The sequence below is a fragment of the Polypterus senegalus genome, chromosome 7 (genome assembly GCF_016835505.1).
Source record: "Polypterus senegalus isolate Bchr_013 chromosome 7, ASM1683550v1, whole genome shotgun sequence".
Taxonomy (NCBI): domain Eukaryota; kingdom Metazoa; phylum Chordata; class Cladistia; order Polypteriformes; family Polypteridae; genus Polypterus; species Polypterus senegalus.
The window spans coordinates 48,117,738-48,136,873 of NC_053160.1; the positions used below are offsets into that span (position 1 = coordinate 48,117,738).

General features: G+C 36.4%; 1 protein-coding gene across 1 annotated transcript in view; it reads right to left on the reverse strand.

The window, feature by feature from the left end:
* Positions 1–19,136, reverse strand: part of dmrt1 (doublesex and mab-3 related transcription factor 1) — a 178,709-nt gene that overhangs the window by 101,412 nt on the left and 58,161 nt on the right. Inside the window, exon 5 of the mRNA XM_039757939.1 lies at positions 3,632–3,707. Within this exon, the coding sequence (XP_039613873.1) occupies positions 3,632–3,707 (76 nt within the window). The remainder of the gene's footprint in view (positions 1–3,631; positions 3,708–19,136) is intronic.

The window sequence follows — 19,136 nt, forward strand, 5'->3', positions numbered from 1 at the left end:
TCGCTTGTCGCTTGTCGTTGCTTTAAGAGCTGGGAGCAAGTTAAAGTGTCTCTCGCGGGACTTCAAATTGTCTTCCAAGAAGATCCTGTCTCATCTCTCTAGTCTCCCTCCCCAAGATTTTTTTTTTTTATAATAGAGAGATATATACGCAGTCATGCATTAATAGTGTGATTCTGCTTTATTTATAATTTTAAAACACAAGGAAGGCAAATAAAAATAAAAGCTACAAATGAATTTTAACACAAATGAGAAAAGTTTAAAAAAGGTTAATTATGGATGTTTATCAGTTGTCATTGTATTAATATATGACAGTATCTGCACTTGCACTATAATCAAGAAATCAAAACTAATATTATTGACTGTTAATAGTAACAAAATTTATTAGTATATTGTGAAGTCAAAATTAATAGGACAATCAGCATGTTAATATCTGCTGACTCCATTCAAAGATACAGTATTTCATAGCAGGAGTTCATAGATTATTACAGCAATGCAATGTCTCTGTTTGTGGAAACCATGACAAATCTATACTAATAAAAGGCAAAGCCCTCACTGACTCACTCACTCACTGACTGACTGACTGACTGACTGACTCACTGACTCATCACTAATTCTCCAACTTTCCGTGTAGGTAGAAGGCTGAAATTTGGCAGGCTCATTCCTTACAGCTTACGTACAAAAGTTGGACAGGTTTCATTTCAAAATTCTACGAGTAATGGTAATAATTGGAACCTATTTTTTCGTCCATATACTATAATTGACTTCTGCTCTATGCCCGTGGGAGGCAGAGTTACGCCTCCCACATAATTTAGTGCCTGCCCATATAAGGCCATCCGTCAGCGGCAATCCAATAGAAACACTGCCGCTAAATATTCACAGGTGAAGGACTGTGCTTATGCAGAGGAAGATGAGATGGCCAGGGTGGTGTTTGGCACAAAGTCAGCGAAACTGCGAGAGAAACTTTTAAGTGCCGGGTCTTAGCTAACATTAAAGACAGCCGTGGACATCGCTCGAGATGGCACCAGCACAGCTAGGAAACTTCGATGCATGTATACCGTGCAGCTCACGTGAACTGACACAGTGCACAGACAAAAAGCAACAGTTCCAAAGAGTGCTGAACAAAAACCGAATTACACAATTGAGAAGGCAGCAAAAAAATATGAAGCGTCTGATACAAACAAGCATATTCATAAGTGCAGCTACTGTGGAAACAAAGCACACGGTGGAAAAAGTCAATGTCCCGCTAAAGGAAGACAATGTAAAAAAACCTGTGCATGCAGAGTGTCACGTCTCAGATAAAGAGGAAGACGAGCTGTTTATTGATGCAGTAAGAAACAAATCGATGAATGAAACCTGTTATCTTTACAATGATTGACAAACACGGAATGTAACTTGAACACAACACATCCTACAAATACGAACCTGATTGAAAGAAATAATGATAATCAAATCCTTGATGACAGCAACATTCATAACACTCACAAAACAATTACTGTATATTTACAATCATGTTACGTTATTTTTAAAATGTTCCCTTTTCTTTTTCATAATTTCTTTAACACACTACTTCTCCGCTGCGAAGCGTGGGTATATATATATATATATATGTATATATATACCCCAATCTACATACTCTCAAATAGAAAACCACACGCCGTGGAGCAATGGTAAAGCGCTGACGACCGAGGTTTGATTCCCGAGAGGGGGTGCACTGAGTATGTACGCGCGCTTTCCGATTCATTTTACCTCCGCATCCCCTTGGTTTGAGACGTATGAAAAAATATGCAGTTAACACAGAAAGACAGATCACCAATTGAAGCTTTATGAATAATAGATACTTTATTCGCCATCAATGATTGTTTTGGTAAAGCCATATTCAGTGTATTCATTAGATAAACGGTAAAAAAGTAAGAGCGAGGGAAGGGTGACTTATTGAGGCACGCAGGCGAAACCACAATAGCACGCGGGCTTGATGCGTCGGTGCACGTCAACTCTATCTGAATTGTGAGATCACCTTTGAAAAAATATATCTTTTCAAGGTCTATTTAGTCGACACAAATATCTTTGGTTGGAATGTAAGGCAAATTTACCCTTTACATTTGTATGGTGAAGAAAAATTTATGCAATGATGCCTACATTTAACTTACATTCCTACCAAAGATATTTCTGTCGACTAAATAAAAATTCCTTCTATTTAAAATTTAAATAGAACTTGAACACATACGATAGTTCATAATATCCACGCAGACTTGCACGTAAGATCGGGAGTCATCCGTTTTAACAAACAGCGTATTGCACTGATACGAAATATCCTGCCCATTTAATTATTTAGGAATGGATAAATAAATTTTGATGAGCTTCAACAGGTAGTCACCTGAAATTGTTGAAGCTCATCGAGAGAATGCCAAGAGTGTGCAAAGCAGTAATCAGAGCAAAGGGTGGCTATTTTGAAGAAACTAGAATATAAAATATGTTTTCAGTTATTTCACCTTTTTTATTAAGTACATAACTCCACATGTGTTGATTTATAGTTTTGATGCCTTCAGTGAGAATCTACCAATGTAAATGGTCATGAAAATAAAGAAAACACATTGAATGAGGAGGTGTGTCCAAACTTTTGGCCTGTACTCTATGTAGATATGTATGTATATGTATATATATGTTTATATATGTGTGTGTGTATGTATATATATATATGTATTTGTGTGTATATATGTGTGTGTGTATGTATATGTAGATATGTATATATATATATATATATATGTGGATGTATGTGTATATATGTATATATAAGTATGTGTGTGTGTATATATATATGTATATATGTATGGATATGTATATACAGTATATATATGTTTATATGTGTGTGTGTATGTATATATATAAATATGACAGCAACACTCATCACGCAGAACAGTGACAAAACAATTACATTGACAATCATGTTACATTGTTTTCAAAATATTTCCTTTTCTTTTTCATTACTTCTTTAACACACTACTTCTCCGCTGCAAAGTGTGGGTATTTTGCTAGTTTGAAAATATAATGAAATGGGGTATAAGAAAATAGCACACACTGGGCCCTCCATGTCTCCCACGGCTATTATAAGGTCATGCAGAAAGGATGGCTTTAGCTGTCAGCTAAGATTAACAAATAATTGTTAAAACAGTGCCCTTTGTTTCTCACACTTTCCTTTCCAAACAGGGAACAAACATAAAAACCCACCTCAAAATGGACCCAACTTCAACTGTACAAAAATCTATTTAGTTATATGGGCACTGAAACCTTATAATTTAAAGTTAACTGCTCTTATCCTCAGAACAATTTACCCCAGCAGTTATGCAAACATAAATTGAGGAATAAGTCTTTATTTAAAATGACCTCACAATGAAATCAAGAAAATTGGGAAGGCATAAACCCTGATTTGAGACATCACATTGAAACCAGAGAGTCTGGCTGAAACCCCATCTGACATAAGCATGATATTTAAAATCCACAAAGAAAGCACAAAGGCTGGATGTGAGGTGGCAACAACATCAGACTTCAGCTTCTTTCATTGTCAAATATTCTTAAGGAAAAGTCATAAAAGCATTAGCTAACTACTTAGACAATATGTTTTATTTTTACCTACCTGAAGTTCTTTTCTTATCTGGCACCATCAACTGTCTGGATGTTTTAAAAACTACCCTTATATTTTCACTCAGTACCTGCATCATACCAGTTTTATTCAAGTTTTATTTCAGAGTTAACGATATATGCTAAAATGCACAGTTTATGCAATATGCATACAATATAAACAAAGGACAGTGAATGCTATGAAGGCTCCTTTACAGGCAGGTACATGAACAATTTTAACACGATGCATTCTTATTTTAACAAATTTTTAACAATAGGAGTAACAGAAGTCTAATTACTTACCATAATCCATTTTGATAAGCAGTGTTTCCTAAAGTTGTCTAAAATGTTGTGACTACCTATATTAAGTACTGTACACTTTTAGCTGTCAAACTGCCATCCATAAAGCAATGGACTAGAAAATTGTACAACTGGCACTGCAAGCAAATTTCTTTTTATCTTTCAGAACTCAACAATTTGATATGTTGTATTCTGGAAATGTCATAAAATTATTTAAACAAAGATTTTCAGTTAATCATTAAGGAAAAGCTTCTTCAATATTCTCTTTAAAAATTACAAAATAGTAAAAATATAATTCCATTCATTCAGTTATAGAATCTGCATAATTCAACATATGGGTTGCCAGAGGTATTTCAGCAGTATTGGGTACAATGCAATAGCCAATCCTAGATAAGCCAGCAGTCACACACAGAGCATACTTACTCAAATGCCCACACTTACAACATGTATTGAGCCAACAGAACTAGAACATCTTTGGTATATGGGAGCAAAACAAGAGCAGCCAGAATGAAAAAAAAGCAAACATGGTAAAACTGCATAATCCATACATACATTAATGGGCTAGGACTCAATTAAACAACACTACACTGTGCCCCTCCAAGTAAAAGTGAATTCCATATTGGGGAAAAAAGAGCACTACAAAGAGCTATCTATTTAAGGATCAACAGTGGTTCCACTGATTCTGCAACCTTCTTTTATGTTTGCATTGTGAAATCAACTTTTACCTTTTAATTGATATTTAATCAACTTGATAAAGAATACTTTAACCACAATTTATTTTTTGTGATTTACATAATCAGACTTATGCCTTAAGTGTTTGAAATCTGAAACAAACCTAAAAATAACCTGGCTTATGCACTATAAAAACACAAGAAAATTGCTGTCACATACAATTCCTACAGTGTTACAACCGAGAATAAAATATCTCCATACTGGTTTTCTTTTACTATCCAATTTAATTAAAAAAAACATAATCCCTAAAGCAATAATTAATTACCTGAAACTACCTGAAATAATAATGATTATAATTTGAATAATTCCTTAACTTTCCATTTTATCTGTCATGATGGAAAAAATAAGTAACCTTTATAATTCTGTTCCAAGGTGTGCTTGTTTGACAGAAGCAGTGACCCAAAGACAATATGTTACGATCAGAATTTCAACTACTATGGCACTATGAGATATGACTCTATCATCAAGATCAGAAAATAAAAGATTAAATCCTTGAAGAAATATAGACTTAATTTGTTTCACACATGAGCTCTCTGATACAAGAGGATACTTTTTAACATAAATCTACAGCATATATAATTTAAGTATACAATGTTGTAGAGGTAATAGTTTGAATTTGTAAACCAAAGGTAAACGGACAGAAAAACAGGAAGCCATAGACTATTTTATGATTTATCTTTATCAACCCATCATTTAAAATAAAATAGATTTAATATGCTAATATTTTTATGTATCAAATGCAGTTTACTACCAAGATGAAAAAATTCAGTAAAGAACAAATTATTTTCTGATTTATGAAAGACCTCTAAATTTTCTTCAAAAGCATAGTGATCTACAGTATTTTATATATATATCATTTTATTTAATTTAATAAAAAATGTGATCAATGAAAATTAAGTGTATGCTTTCATAAATCACATTGAGGGATTATCAATGAAATGAATATTCTTAATAATGAATAATTATTAATGAATAATACTTCACACGAACAAAATGTAAAATTTATTACAAACTTTGTAGAAAAACCAAATAGGGCAATTGGAACTGTCAATATTTCAGTACACTACTTTATTTTTGGCAAGGAAATATTTCCTCACAAAAAAAATAACTACAACAAGCACACATTTTCTAAGTGAATAAAACTTTCAAATCAATGCCTTTGTTTTAATATTTTAAAAAGAATGTGCGTGAAAACTATGAAGTGAAGATGAAAGCTGTGACTGCCAATTTAAAATGGACTTTATACATTAAGGAATTTATTAAAAAGTAGTACATTTAAAAGGTTATTTAATTTAAAAGAAAATGCAGCTGAATACTGCATGTGAAAGTAAGAGATGTTATTTTTGTACTTTTGTGATGTGTATTTTGTACTCAAGCTTTGTAGTAATACTAAACATATATATAGTATTTGAGTTTGTTTTATTTCTACTGCCTGCTACAGTATTTCTAACAAATGGATAATAAACTGATTTATCTGGTAAACTGGATCAAATTTTTCATACAGTATGGATTTGCAAAAAAATGCCTAACCAATATCATAAAAATAAATTGAACACCTGTGAACACATTTATATGTACTATATAATATGTTCTGTCACAAAATATGTAAGTCTGTGCATGCAACAAGTAATGGGAAACATTCATTTCTATCAATGTATTAGTGTCTTTAAGGTAATGTCTTTGTGTAAGGACCTGTAGATAAACATGACGCAATTTTGGAATCAACTCCGTAACAATATTACCCAAAGGACAGAGCAGTATAAAATGATCACTGCAAACAGCCAGTATTTTTCTAGATTTAATTTTTTTTACTTTTATTTACTTAGTTTTTATTTAGATTTTCAGCAATTAATTTTTAGGTTTTTGTGACATTCATTTTGTTTTACTCTCCACAAAATGTCTCATGGACACTGTTTTGCACAGTTTTCAAAGATGTCAAAGTGTGCATCATACACCTTGCACATGAATCAACCTCATTGTTAAAGTGTGCATCATACATCTTGCACATGAATCAACATAATATATGAATATAGCAACCATCTAATCGGTCTGTGACAAAGCACACTTTTCTCATAATTATGTGTCAGCATAATCAAAAAATGCAAGATTTAACAAGTATATTCCATTGTCACCTGTTACTTTAACCTGTAATACACTTATGCAAACTGGTTTTTATTTTGAGAACACTTTCATTTTCTGTTGTGTGATTCCCTATGGGAGCAGCAAGATCACTGCACAACAGAAATAATCTATCAACTATAACAATGTTGACTATTAACACTGTAAAAAATAAACATAGCACAGCTTTCTAACAAATTAAATTTACTATTACCAACAAAACAGAAAAAGACAAAAATAATTCTTAAATACAAAAGTAAAACTATTTTAAATACCATTTTACACACTATACACAAATCAACTTGTTTTTAAACTTCTAGAAATCTTTTCAAAAGGCTAAGCTACAAACACAAACATCTGCACTTCAGATCAAACCAACTTTAAAGAACTAATTTTAACATACAGCGATCCATGCAAGCATATTCCCCATTCAATTATGCAATGTGAACTGTGTGCTTGCCATCAGAAATATTGCACGTGCTGCTGCTGTCTTCTAGTGACAGGTGAAAAGAGATTTAATCAAACATATATGTTCACCCTGAACCAACAAGTAAACAATTGTAACTGTGCATATACTTATGTATTCATCCAAACCTTTATTTTTAAAATTATTTTTCATTTAAGTCCTTGAAACATTTTCTGTTTACCACTAGAAAAAGAGAAACCTCACATTTCATACAACAGATTGGGGTTTTGTGTTGGAAAGGGGTCCTCATGTGAAAATAGAAAGAACAGCGTGGTGTGGTGCTATGCAGATGCATTTGATCAAAGAGAGATGTGAAAGTTTGCGCAATGTGATTCACTGATATTCGATCAATTGCTCCTCATGTGAAAATCTGAGAAGGTTAACTAAGAGGCTGCATCTTGAAGAGCACTTCTCAAAACACTGACATAGGATGAATGTGCATGCTGAAGACAATGTCCAGATTTGTTAATTGAACCCATGACTCTTGAACCATATGCCGTGATGGTTCAAAGTTATACTAAACAGTACTTACAAATCAACCATAACCGAGTCATTAAGCACACATGGCATTTTCAAAAGAATCAAAACTGCAACTCAACATCTTATATTCTGTTTCACTAGCATTCTGTAACTTTTCTAGACATTCCTTCAACTTATGTTTTCTATTTTTTGAAGAAGACCTTTCCCTAGTATAAATGTTGTAGAAGATTAGCCTGGCTACAGACAGACACTGAGACACACGATGTTCAAACACACACGTTTATTAATACCCACAAGGCTCAGTCCATTTTACTTCTCTTTCTCTCAAGTCTTCTGCGCATCTACTCCTTTCCTCACAAGCTCCATCCTCTGCCACCTGACTCCGGCTCCTTGAATGGAGTGAGGTGGCTCTTTTTATAGTACACCTGAACATGCTTTCCGAACCTTCAGCATCACCTCCGGGTGTGGCGGAAGCACTGCTTGTAAATCCAGTTCTTCTTCAGGTGGCACTTCCAGGTGTGGCGGAAGTGCTGCAGATCTTGCTTCCGGAGCTGTCCAGGTGCCCTGATGTAATCCAGGGGGGCTGTCCTCTTGTGCCCCGGGGAGGATATTGGCCCTCTCCCAGTCCTTCCCTTCTCCAAGCATCCCGGTGGGGCAAGGTCCCAGGTTGTCTGCCATAACGGTAAATCTTATTGCACGTTAACCACACAATCTGCATGCATTCTCACAAAAGCATCTTCATAAAAATGCATAAAGATGATCTTCCATAGCAGTAATATATTTCCTGTCTTTTATGTATGGCTGTGAGATGTAGCACAAATGACCAATCATAGATAATTATGCAGCACTGAAAAGGTCTGAAACTTAGCTATCCAATGGTAATGAGCCTTTAACTGTATGTGACTCGATCTAGGTGAGATCTTTGAACCTGTTTTTATCACTCGGTTGTGATGTACTGCTCGCCTCAGCATATACGTGTGCAAATCACATTTTTACTATTAAAACAGAGCCGACAACATGGAAACATGATTTATTTAAAAACGACACCCCTGGGTATGTAAAATGCCATTATTGCTTTTGAATTAATTGTTGGTTTATTGCAATATATACACAAACAACTTTGAAATTAGGTGGTGTCCTGCCAGTGTGACATCTTGTGCCTAAGTGGCTAACTCATCTGACAGCTCCACCTGACAAGAAATAGGAAATATAAGTTAGTCAAACACTGGGGCAGGAACATGCATGCACAAAGGGCACCTTTATTAGCTCACCTCTCCTGTTGCTGGAGGTAAATTAACCATTAAAGGAAAAGAAAAAAAAGTCGCACATATCACTTATCTAGAAATTACTGTAAGTGGAATAGAATTGTTTAAACGTATTAAAAAATATGTACTCAGTATTTACGGTATGTTGCACTAAGAATAATTTCACGGCTGCATTATCTGTGCATTTTAATTATTAATTTTTTTCTGAAATTATAATTTATCTGCAAAACTGCAGACTGCTGCCCCTCACAATCTGAAACAGTGAACACTTTCATCTTGAGACAGCAACAGATTTTAAATTTTCGTGCACATCTTTCAAAAAAATGTTTAAGAAATTTGAACTACACTTAGTCACAGATCATCCACAACCCACAACAATCAATAACACATCAATCAATATAATTTTTTTAATTGGAATTTGTTCTCTGTTAAAGCTACTGAGCCACCACTAGCCTATATGGCCTATGTTTTTAACTATATGACATTGGAAAGTGCTGTTTAAAACATGTACATAATGCACTCTACTATCACCTGTAAATAAATACATTCTATTATCAATGTAATTTTTGACTATGACTTACTAATATAAAAATATTTAATAAACAAAAATCTGATAACTGACTAAGTAACTAAATAATGTAAAAACTCCAACTTTCAAATCATGTTAACTATATCCCTTAACACATCTGAATATTATATCATTTTTTAACAACATTTTCAGACTAAAGAATGATTGAATTTTAAATTAGGGGTGGTCATTCAAGCTTCTAGGCAAATCTTCCATTACTTTAATTTTCAAACTACTTAACTGGATAGTATAAAGGAACAGGTTCATGTTTTGAGCACCTTTTCCGTAAAACGTTTTATAGCTTATTCTTTGCAGTACAAGACACTTGAAAAAGTTAGAAAAATAAATGTGAAAAATTACAAAATAAATGTCAGACAAAAATCTAAGAAAGTAAAAAAATATTTTTACTTTAGTAAACTGGAAAACTTAACTTTTATGTTACTTCTGTTGATGTTACTTCAAGTTGGAGGTGGGATTACATCAGGGATCAGCTCTGATCCCTTTCATACTTGCAATGGTGATGGACAGGTTGACAGACGAGATTAGACAGGAGTCCCTGTGGACTATGATGTTTGCTGATGACATTGTGATCTATAACGATAGCAGGGAGCAGGTTGAGGAGACCCTGGAGAGTTGGAGATATGCTCTAGAGAGGAGCGGAATGAAGGTCAGTAGGAACAAGACAGAATACATGTGTGTAAATGAGAGGGAGGTCAGTGGAATGGTGAGGATGCAGGTAGTAGAGTTGGCGAGGGTGGATGAGTTTAAATACTTGGAATCAACAGTACAGAGTAATGGGGATTGTGGAAGAGAGGTGAAAAAGAGAGTGAAGGCAGGGTGGAATGGGTGGAGAAGAGTGTCAGGAGTAATATGTGACAGAGAGGTATCAGCAAGAGTGAAAGGGAAGGTCTACAGGACGGTACTGACTCCAACTATGTTATATGGGTTGGAGACAGTGGCCCTGACCAGAAAGTAGGAGACAGAGCTGGAGGTGGCAGTTAAAGATGCACTGAGTGTGACGAGAATGGATAGGATTAGAAATGAGTACATTAGAGGGTCAGCTCAAGTTGGACGGTTGGGAGACAATGTCAGAGAGGCAAGATTGCATTGGTTTGGACATGTGCTGAGTAGAGATGCTGGGTAAAATTGGGAGAAGAAGAAAATTGTAAAAAAAATAATAATAAATAAACCAGAACACCAAAATGGGAATATTCTACACCAGGGGTCTCATTTAGAAAACTTTGCTTGGATTCAAGCATGAAAATGTAATTTATAAAACATGGTGTAATCACATTTCTATATAATTTATCTTAATAAATCATAATTATTTTGTAAATATGCATACATGAACATGCATCAAAACTCTTCTTGGCATTTCAGATTGTGTTTAAATAGAATGTCACTGCTTGTGGTTAACAAACGCATCACCATTCTCGCTATGTGCAGTTGTTGAGTGCAAAAAATTGCTACAGTTACGTTAGGCAAACTAAATACTGCTGTAAAGGGCCTTTTAATATTGCCAATATTAAGTGTGATTGCAAATAATGCATATTCCGAAAGCCCATGTTTGGCTGTCTGCATGAAACAACACCTCCCCGTGGACCAATTTTGTTGAGATGGCAGACTTGCTATTAAAAGAAATTTGTCATGACAGTTGAATTTTTGCTACAATAACTAAATTTCAAAATTTCCAATTTAAAAGCAGATTTGCGTAATCATCCATCTTAAAACGGAGAAACATAAAGTAGGAATTAATTTACTGTTATAAATTTACAATTGCTTGAACTGGTATATTTTTCTCTTGTACTTGTCTGGCAGCTGCTTGAATACATAGTGCCAAACTTACTTCTTTAGGTAAGTTAACTAATAAAAAGAATACAAAATAGCAATTTCTCTGGAATTAAATGGAACAGGAAAGCATTTATGTAAGCACATACAAGACAGAATTGATTAAAATAATAATATTCAGACATTACTGTTTAAAGATATGATGTTGTCAACCTGCAGTTAAATGGTATTTGAACTAATCAATAGCACAAGGAAAGTGCAGCGCTGCCTAACTGATATAAATTTAGGGTGGGTTTAAAAATGGACAGTGGCATCAGGAGGTGGGACGCTACAGTGGCTCAAGCCCCTGTTCTCTGGTGCCCAGCCCCTGATCTTTCACTCTCAGTACAATCGTGCAAGCCCCTGATATTCTTGCCCATCGTGTACCATTCGTATTACTGCTATATAATAAATCTGTTCCTTTACAATTTTTTATTTATTTATATAATTTTAACAAACTACTTTTATAAAACTAATATTAATGGCTAAAAGGTAAACTTATATCAGTTCCTTTTTTTCTTTCAAAGTGTTATACTAGTGTTTATCATTTTTATATTATTAGTTACTTTTCAATTCCTAACTATTGGATACAACTCTACTGGCTATACTTTCAAAAATGTTATGTTTAAGAAAACTGAACAAAAATTTTTCATAGATGCTCAACCACTAGCACACATCTGTCAATAACATTTTCACATCACTTGAATTGGAATCTGCTGTAAATGAAATCTATCATGCAACTGCAAGACTGTTTGTGCTCCATTTTTAGGTCCATTGTAAAGTGCTAATAATAACCATGTGTTTAATGTAGTCTACTAACATATGTAATTGCATTCTATTTTCACTATTACTTTTGAATATGACTCATTGTTACAAAACTATTTAATAAACAAAAATGTAAGTCGCTGAACGCACCTGAATGTTACGCCATACTTACGTTGTCTAACTTGTTTTATGCTGGCAAAACATGTTATGCTTTATACATGCACACCCACACCATACAAAAAATTGTAGCCTCATTGGTCAGATAATGGTTTCCACCACATAAAAAGATGAAAAACCAAAAAAGTTCTTATGTGTAAATACACAGCATTGACCCTCTTAAAAGAGAATATAGAATTTTAAGTTAATATATAATAATCTTTGAAGACAATCTTATTATACAAGTACAGTATATACATATCTGCAGCTTTAACAGAATGAATTATTAAATATAAGGAAAAGGACTGAATACAACTCAAGGGGTAACCAAATGTAGATTATAGGTTAAACACATGAGGTCTCTACCTCATCTTACAAAGAAGGCACCAATGGGATTTTCCCAGGTTAGAATGAGGTAAATGAGTAACAAACACCCCTCTGGAAAGTGAGGATAAACTAATGGAATAGTCCAAACATCCTTCCAATGAAGCGGTGATAAGATCAATAGCACAATCGACAAACACCCCTATGAAGAAAGTAGCATTCACAGTAATAAAATATCCACATGAGGCAGAAATTATGTGTGGCTTTAGTGGATTAGATTAGGTGAGAACGTTCTAAATATTAAGAGTCAGATGATGTGATGTATTAGATGAGGTAAGGGTAATAGAAAGTATAAAAAATGATGAATTGTTTAATTGATTGCTCACTCAATGGACTGAGACATTTGGGAAATGTTCTGTAATCTCCTCTGGGCTCTGTGACCACCCTCTCTGAACACAGGAGAACGTTTTTTCCATCATAAGAACGACAACAGAGTCTGTACATTATAATTATCACTTTGAGGTTTAATATGTTTGACATGTCAACGCACATTATAATAACAGCTCAGCGGTAGGCTGCATTTCCCTACTTGATCCCTACTAGATATCTCATGCATATGCAAATATTCCAAAAATATCTGAAATACTAGGGTTAGGGTTACTCATCCTATATATGTGTGTATATTATTTATTGAGCAGTCAGGCAGCACTATTGTTCTCTTTGGCTGGTTCAAGTACAGAGAAAACACACTTTCAAACTGCTGGCAGAAAAAAAACACTTTCAGACAGCAAAAAATGTAACTGTATGGGATCAACTGTAGTCACTTAAAGAGGCAGTGCATAAACTCATCTCACAGTGTTGGGAAGCTTTAAAGTTAAGCTATTTACACAGTACTTTGGTTCACTGCTGAACTTTTTATCCTGTAAATTGTTAACAGAGCTTGACAGCGCTGATGGTGTATTCTTTTAATTTTCAAGAAGAGCTTTCTAACAAATGAATTGTGTTTGCCGTCTGCCTTTAAAAGATTTTGATATTGTTCTTTTAAGCTCAAGAATAAAGTCTGCTTGCGAGCACTCTTCTGGCTGTCTTTGCCCAAATGCAATAGGTAGTACCAGAAGCAGTGATGCACATAATGGATTATTATCAGCAGCAGCAGCAGGGTCAAGGCAGTGCAGAAGCCTCAACACAATCCCAAGCTCAAGTTGTCCCTCTTCCCCTCGGCCCAGAAGACAGGGTTCCTGTTCTTACATTATGCCTGAGAAATGCTATTGAAAATGCTCCCTTCCAGTGATCACAAGTGCTTTCTGTTTGCCTTGAAGTGCATGGATACAATGTGGTGTGCAAGGAGAAACTAGGTTGCCATCCAGGCCCTTCTGTTAATTGGTGATGCTCAGCAAGCTATTCAAGATATTCCTCTTTATTAGTTAGATGATTGCGACCAAATTTTTTCTACATACCTGTTTGATTCCCCTGGCCAAGGGACAGAGTTTTCGAACAGATCTGAATCCAATCTGTAAACTTTGTTTAGAGCTGGGTCTGAGGTGATCCCATGGAGTGCGTCTTGGAAGAACTTGCTATGGAAAGGATGCTGAATGGAATAAGTGAAGAACTCCATGAAAAGATGCTTAGAAACGATGTGTGGTCCATTATGGACTTACTAAGAAGATTGGAGGGCACACAATCCAGGTGGAGGGAGAAGAGCTATCCCAGACTGATGCCTACTCCTGAACAGGTAATTCTTCTTTGTTCAGCTTCTCATGGACGAAATTATGACTGATAAAAGTTCATCCCAGAGCCTTACCATTAGAATTCTGTTCAAGCCAACCAGAGTACCAGAGTTTCAGTGGTTCCTGTGGGAACAAATGAAGGCAGCAATCCATTAACAGGATGTTGTCCAGGCAGGCCTATACCTTGGTCTGATGAACACCCTTTGTTTCAGCTGGGCTCAACCAGGCCAAACTGCTTGAGACTGACAAATTTTGACAGCACAGTCCATGGAGATCAGTATGGTGGAGGTGTGTTATTCTATGGTCCTGCACAAGGTAGAGGAAAAAGACAATTTCCCTGTCTGTGGGCTTAGCTAGGTTATGAAATGCTTGCATTACTGAACTCTAGCAGTGATCTTTGTGTGATCGGCTGCAACTGCTCCAAAAGTTGAAATGCAAAAGACTGGAGCAATATGGACATTTGTTGTGTCGTTTGGTACATTAAACTGGGTACATATGAGACTGTACTACATCCAGTGAAGTATAGGAGAATATGTACAGAGTTTGGACTGCAGTTTTGGATATTAGTACCTGGGCAAGATTAATAGGTAAACATAAAGGCCTTATTCCAAAAATTATTAAGATCTTTGGCACAGATTTATCTCCCTTGAAGACTGAATCTGCTGAAGAAGGTAAAGGGCTTGTCACTGGAAAAGTTGCTCCAGAAGTTGGTTTGGAAATTAAACTTGATTTGACAAGTAAGAATAGGGAGGACACTCCTTCAGTAAATTTGGAGAAGCTTTCCAAGGATGCTTAGACCAGCCAGCCGAACCTAATGGCCCTGTGCCTCCCACCTCCTTGGGAGGAACTTGATTTCACAATGAAGTCATCTATGCATTCTTTAAACTTTCATGGAAGAGCAGATGGGAGTCACACAAGTGAGATGGGTCATGTTTGCAGTCTGCCTTTGAAAGACTCTGACATTATTATCTTGAAAGAACAAAGTGTGCTTACAAGGACCCTCATGGACATCATTTTGTACAACTCAGAAGCCAAAATGCGACATGATATATACTTGTATATTTGTATGTGTATGTAATAAAATCTCTCTCCTTATATCTATACTAATAAAAGGCAAAGCCCTCACTGACTCACTGACGGACTCACTCACTCACTCACTCACTGACTCACTTATCACTAATTCTCCAAGTTCCCGTGTAGGTAGAAGGCTGAAATTTGGCAGGCTCATTCCTTACAGCTTACTTATAAAAGTTAAGCAGGTTTCATTTCGAAATTCTACACGTAACGGTCATAACGGTCGACAACGTCCGCCATGTTGAACTTTCTTATTTATGGCCCCATCTTCACGAAATTTGTTAGGCGGCTTCCCTGCGCTAGCCAAAACCGATCTACGTACTTATTTCGGTGGTATGACGCCATTGCCGGCTGCCATATTGAATTTTCCACACGTCACTAATTCTCCAACTTCCCGTGTAGGTAGAAGGCTGAAATTTGGCAGGCCCATTCCTTACAGCGTACTTACAAAAGTTAAGCAGGTTTCATTTCGAAATTCTACGCGTAACGGTCATAACGGTCAACAACGTCCGCCATATTGAACTTTCTTATTCATGGCCACATCTTCATGAAATTTGGTAGGCGGCTTCCCTGCGCTAACCAAAACCGATGTACGTACTTATTTCGGTGGTATGACGCCATTGTCGGCCGCCATATTGAATTTTCCAAACGTCACTAATTCTCCAACTGCCCGTGTAGGTAGAAGGCTGAAATTTGGCAAGCCCATTCCTTACAGCTTACTTAAAAAAGTTAAGCAGGTTTCATTTTGAAATTCTACGCATAACGGTCGATAACGGTCGACAACGTCCGCCATATTGAACTTTCTTATTCATGGCCCTATCTTCACAAAATTTGGTAGGCGGCTTCCCTGCGCTAACTGAAACCAATGTACATACTTATTTCGGTGGTATGACGCCACTGTCAGCCGCCATATTGAATTTTCCAACATCACTAATTGTCCAACTTCCCGTATATGTAGAAGGCTGAAATTTGCAAGGCTCGTTCCTTACAGCTTACTTACAAATGTTAAGCAGGTTTCATTTCGAAATTCTACGCATAATGGTCATAACGGTCAACAACGTCCGCCATGTTGAACTTTCTTATTTATGGCCCCATCTTCTCAAAATTTGGTAGGCGGCTTCCCTCCACTAACTGAAACCAATGTACATACTTATTTCGGTAGTATGATGCCACTGTCGGCCGCCATATTGAACTTTTCAACAGTCTTTGTTACTTATGGGCCCATCTTCAAGAAATTCTATCGATCAAAGAACTGTCACTTACCGAGTGGTTTCCATGCCCGGAGATACCACCTACTTTTTCCATTCTCTTTGTTACATATTGCACGGCCATATCAGGCTCACTCTTGATATCCGGAGGAGCATTCTGTCTTATGTATTGAATGACTGGGACAGGTTCAAGGTGTGGACTGATGACGGTACAGGAGATAATTATACTACACAGGAGCACTAGAAGAGTGAAATGCTTAAGCCCTTCACCTATGCATGTTAGTTGATGGCTGCCGCTGAATTGTTCGGTTGTCGCTTTCAAGTGTACCGAAATGGCCAAATATTTTACACCTTTTGACAACCGCCAATGCCTCTTAAACATCTTAGATTCACAGGTGACGATTTCAGTAGTGGACACTTTGATGTTTATGAATGTTTAAACTCTCAAAAGCTGGATGTGATTTTATCGATGAAACCGGTTGTGTGCTTACAACGCTTGACAGATGCCAAATGTCACTTCAACACAACAAATCCTGCAAATACTGTCGTAATTGAAACAAACCATGAAACTCAAACCGATTATGACAGCAGCAATCCAAGCTGTGAGATTTGAGACAAGATTACTGTTCACATGGCCAACTGTAATTTACATGCTCAAGAGTAAGCTCAGCGCACAGCTTGGTCATGTTACAACCGGAGGGCCGAACTGACAACATGGTATACAAAGAGATCCTTAACAAATAATTATTGGCATATTGTCCCACAGTTTAAAAAGGTTTAATTTTCTTCTTAATAAAAATTTGAATGCAGTACTTCACCGCTGCGAAGCGCAGGTATTTTGCTAGTATATATATATATATACTAATAAAAGGCAAAGCCCTCACTCACTCACTCACTCACTCACTCACTGACTCACTCACTCACTCATCACTAATTCTCCAACTTCCCGTGTAGGTAGAAGGCTGAAATTTGGCAGGCTTATTCCTTACAGCTTACTTACAAAAGTTGGGCAGGTTTCATTTCGAAATTCTACGCGTAAGGGTCATAACTGGAACCTATTTTTCTACATATAATGTAATGGAGTTGAGTTGGAGATGGCGTGGGGGGAGTTTCGTGTGACATCATCACGCCTCCTACGTAAGTACGTAGAGAACAAGGAAGAACTCCAAACAGCGATGAGCACAAAACGCCATTTCACAATTGAGAAGGCAGAAAAACATTATGAAGCAAATGATTCATACAAGCATATTCATAAGTACAGCTACTGCGGAAACAAAGCACGGCGTGAACCGTAAGTTTATATTAAATTAAGTTCATAGACAGGCTGCCACTAGCGTTTGTAATTTAGTGCCTGCCCATATAAGGCCGTCCATCAGCGGCAATCCAATACAAACACTGCCGATAAATATTCACGTGTGAAGGACTGTGCTTATGCAGAGGAAGATGAGATGGTCAGGGTGGTGTTTGGCACAAACTCATTGAAACTGCGAGAGAAACTTTTAAGTGCGGGTCTTAGATGACATTACACGAGATGGCACCAGCACAGCTGGGAACCTTCGATGCAAGAACACCAAGCGGCTCACGTGAACTGACACAGTGCACAGACAAAAGCAACAGTTCCAAAGAGTGCTGAACAAAAACCGAATTACACAATTGAGAAGGCAGCAAAAAAATATGAAGCGTCTGATACATAGAATCATATTCATAAGTGCAGCTACTGCGGAAACAAAGCACACGGTGGAAAAAGTGAATGTCCCGCTAAAGGAAGACAGTGTAAAAAAACCCGTGCATGCAGTTTGTCACATCTCAGATAAAGAGGAAGACGAGCTGTTTATTGATGCAGTAAGAAACTAATCGATGAATGAAACCTCTTATCTTTACAACGATTGACAAACACGGAATGTAACTTGAACACAACACATCCTACAAATACGACCTGATTGAAACAAATAATGATAATCAAATCCTTGATGACAGCAACATTCAATAACACTCACAAAACAATTACTGTATATTGACAATCATGTTACGTTATTTTTAAAATGTTCCCTTTTTCATAACTTCTACTTCTCCACTGCGATACGCGGGTATATATATATAAATGTATATATATACCCCGATCTACAGTACATACTCTCGCATAGACAAGCCACACGCTGTGGCTAATTGTAGAGTCTTAAGCCTCTAATGCCGAGGTTCGATTCCGAGAGGGATGCACTGAGTATGTACGCTACCGATTCATTTTACCTTCGCATCTCCTTGGTTTGGGACGTATGAAAAATATTAGGTTAACAGAATCATGTTACGTTATTTTTAAAATGTTTCCCTTTATTAGCACAAGCACAGCTGAGAAGCTTCGATGCATGTACTCCATAACGCGTTAAAAAAATAACGCATTTAATCACACTTTCAATTCCAAGCAAACGGGAACTTTTGTCAATGCATGATTTCCTGGTACATCCATTACACTGATGCACACATCACAGCTACAAAAATGTTAGAGTCGGAATA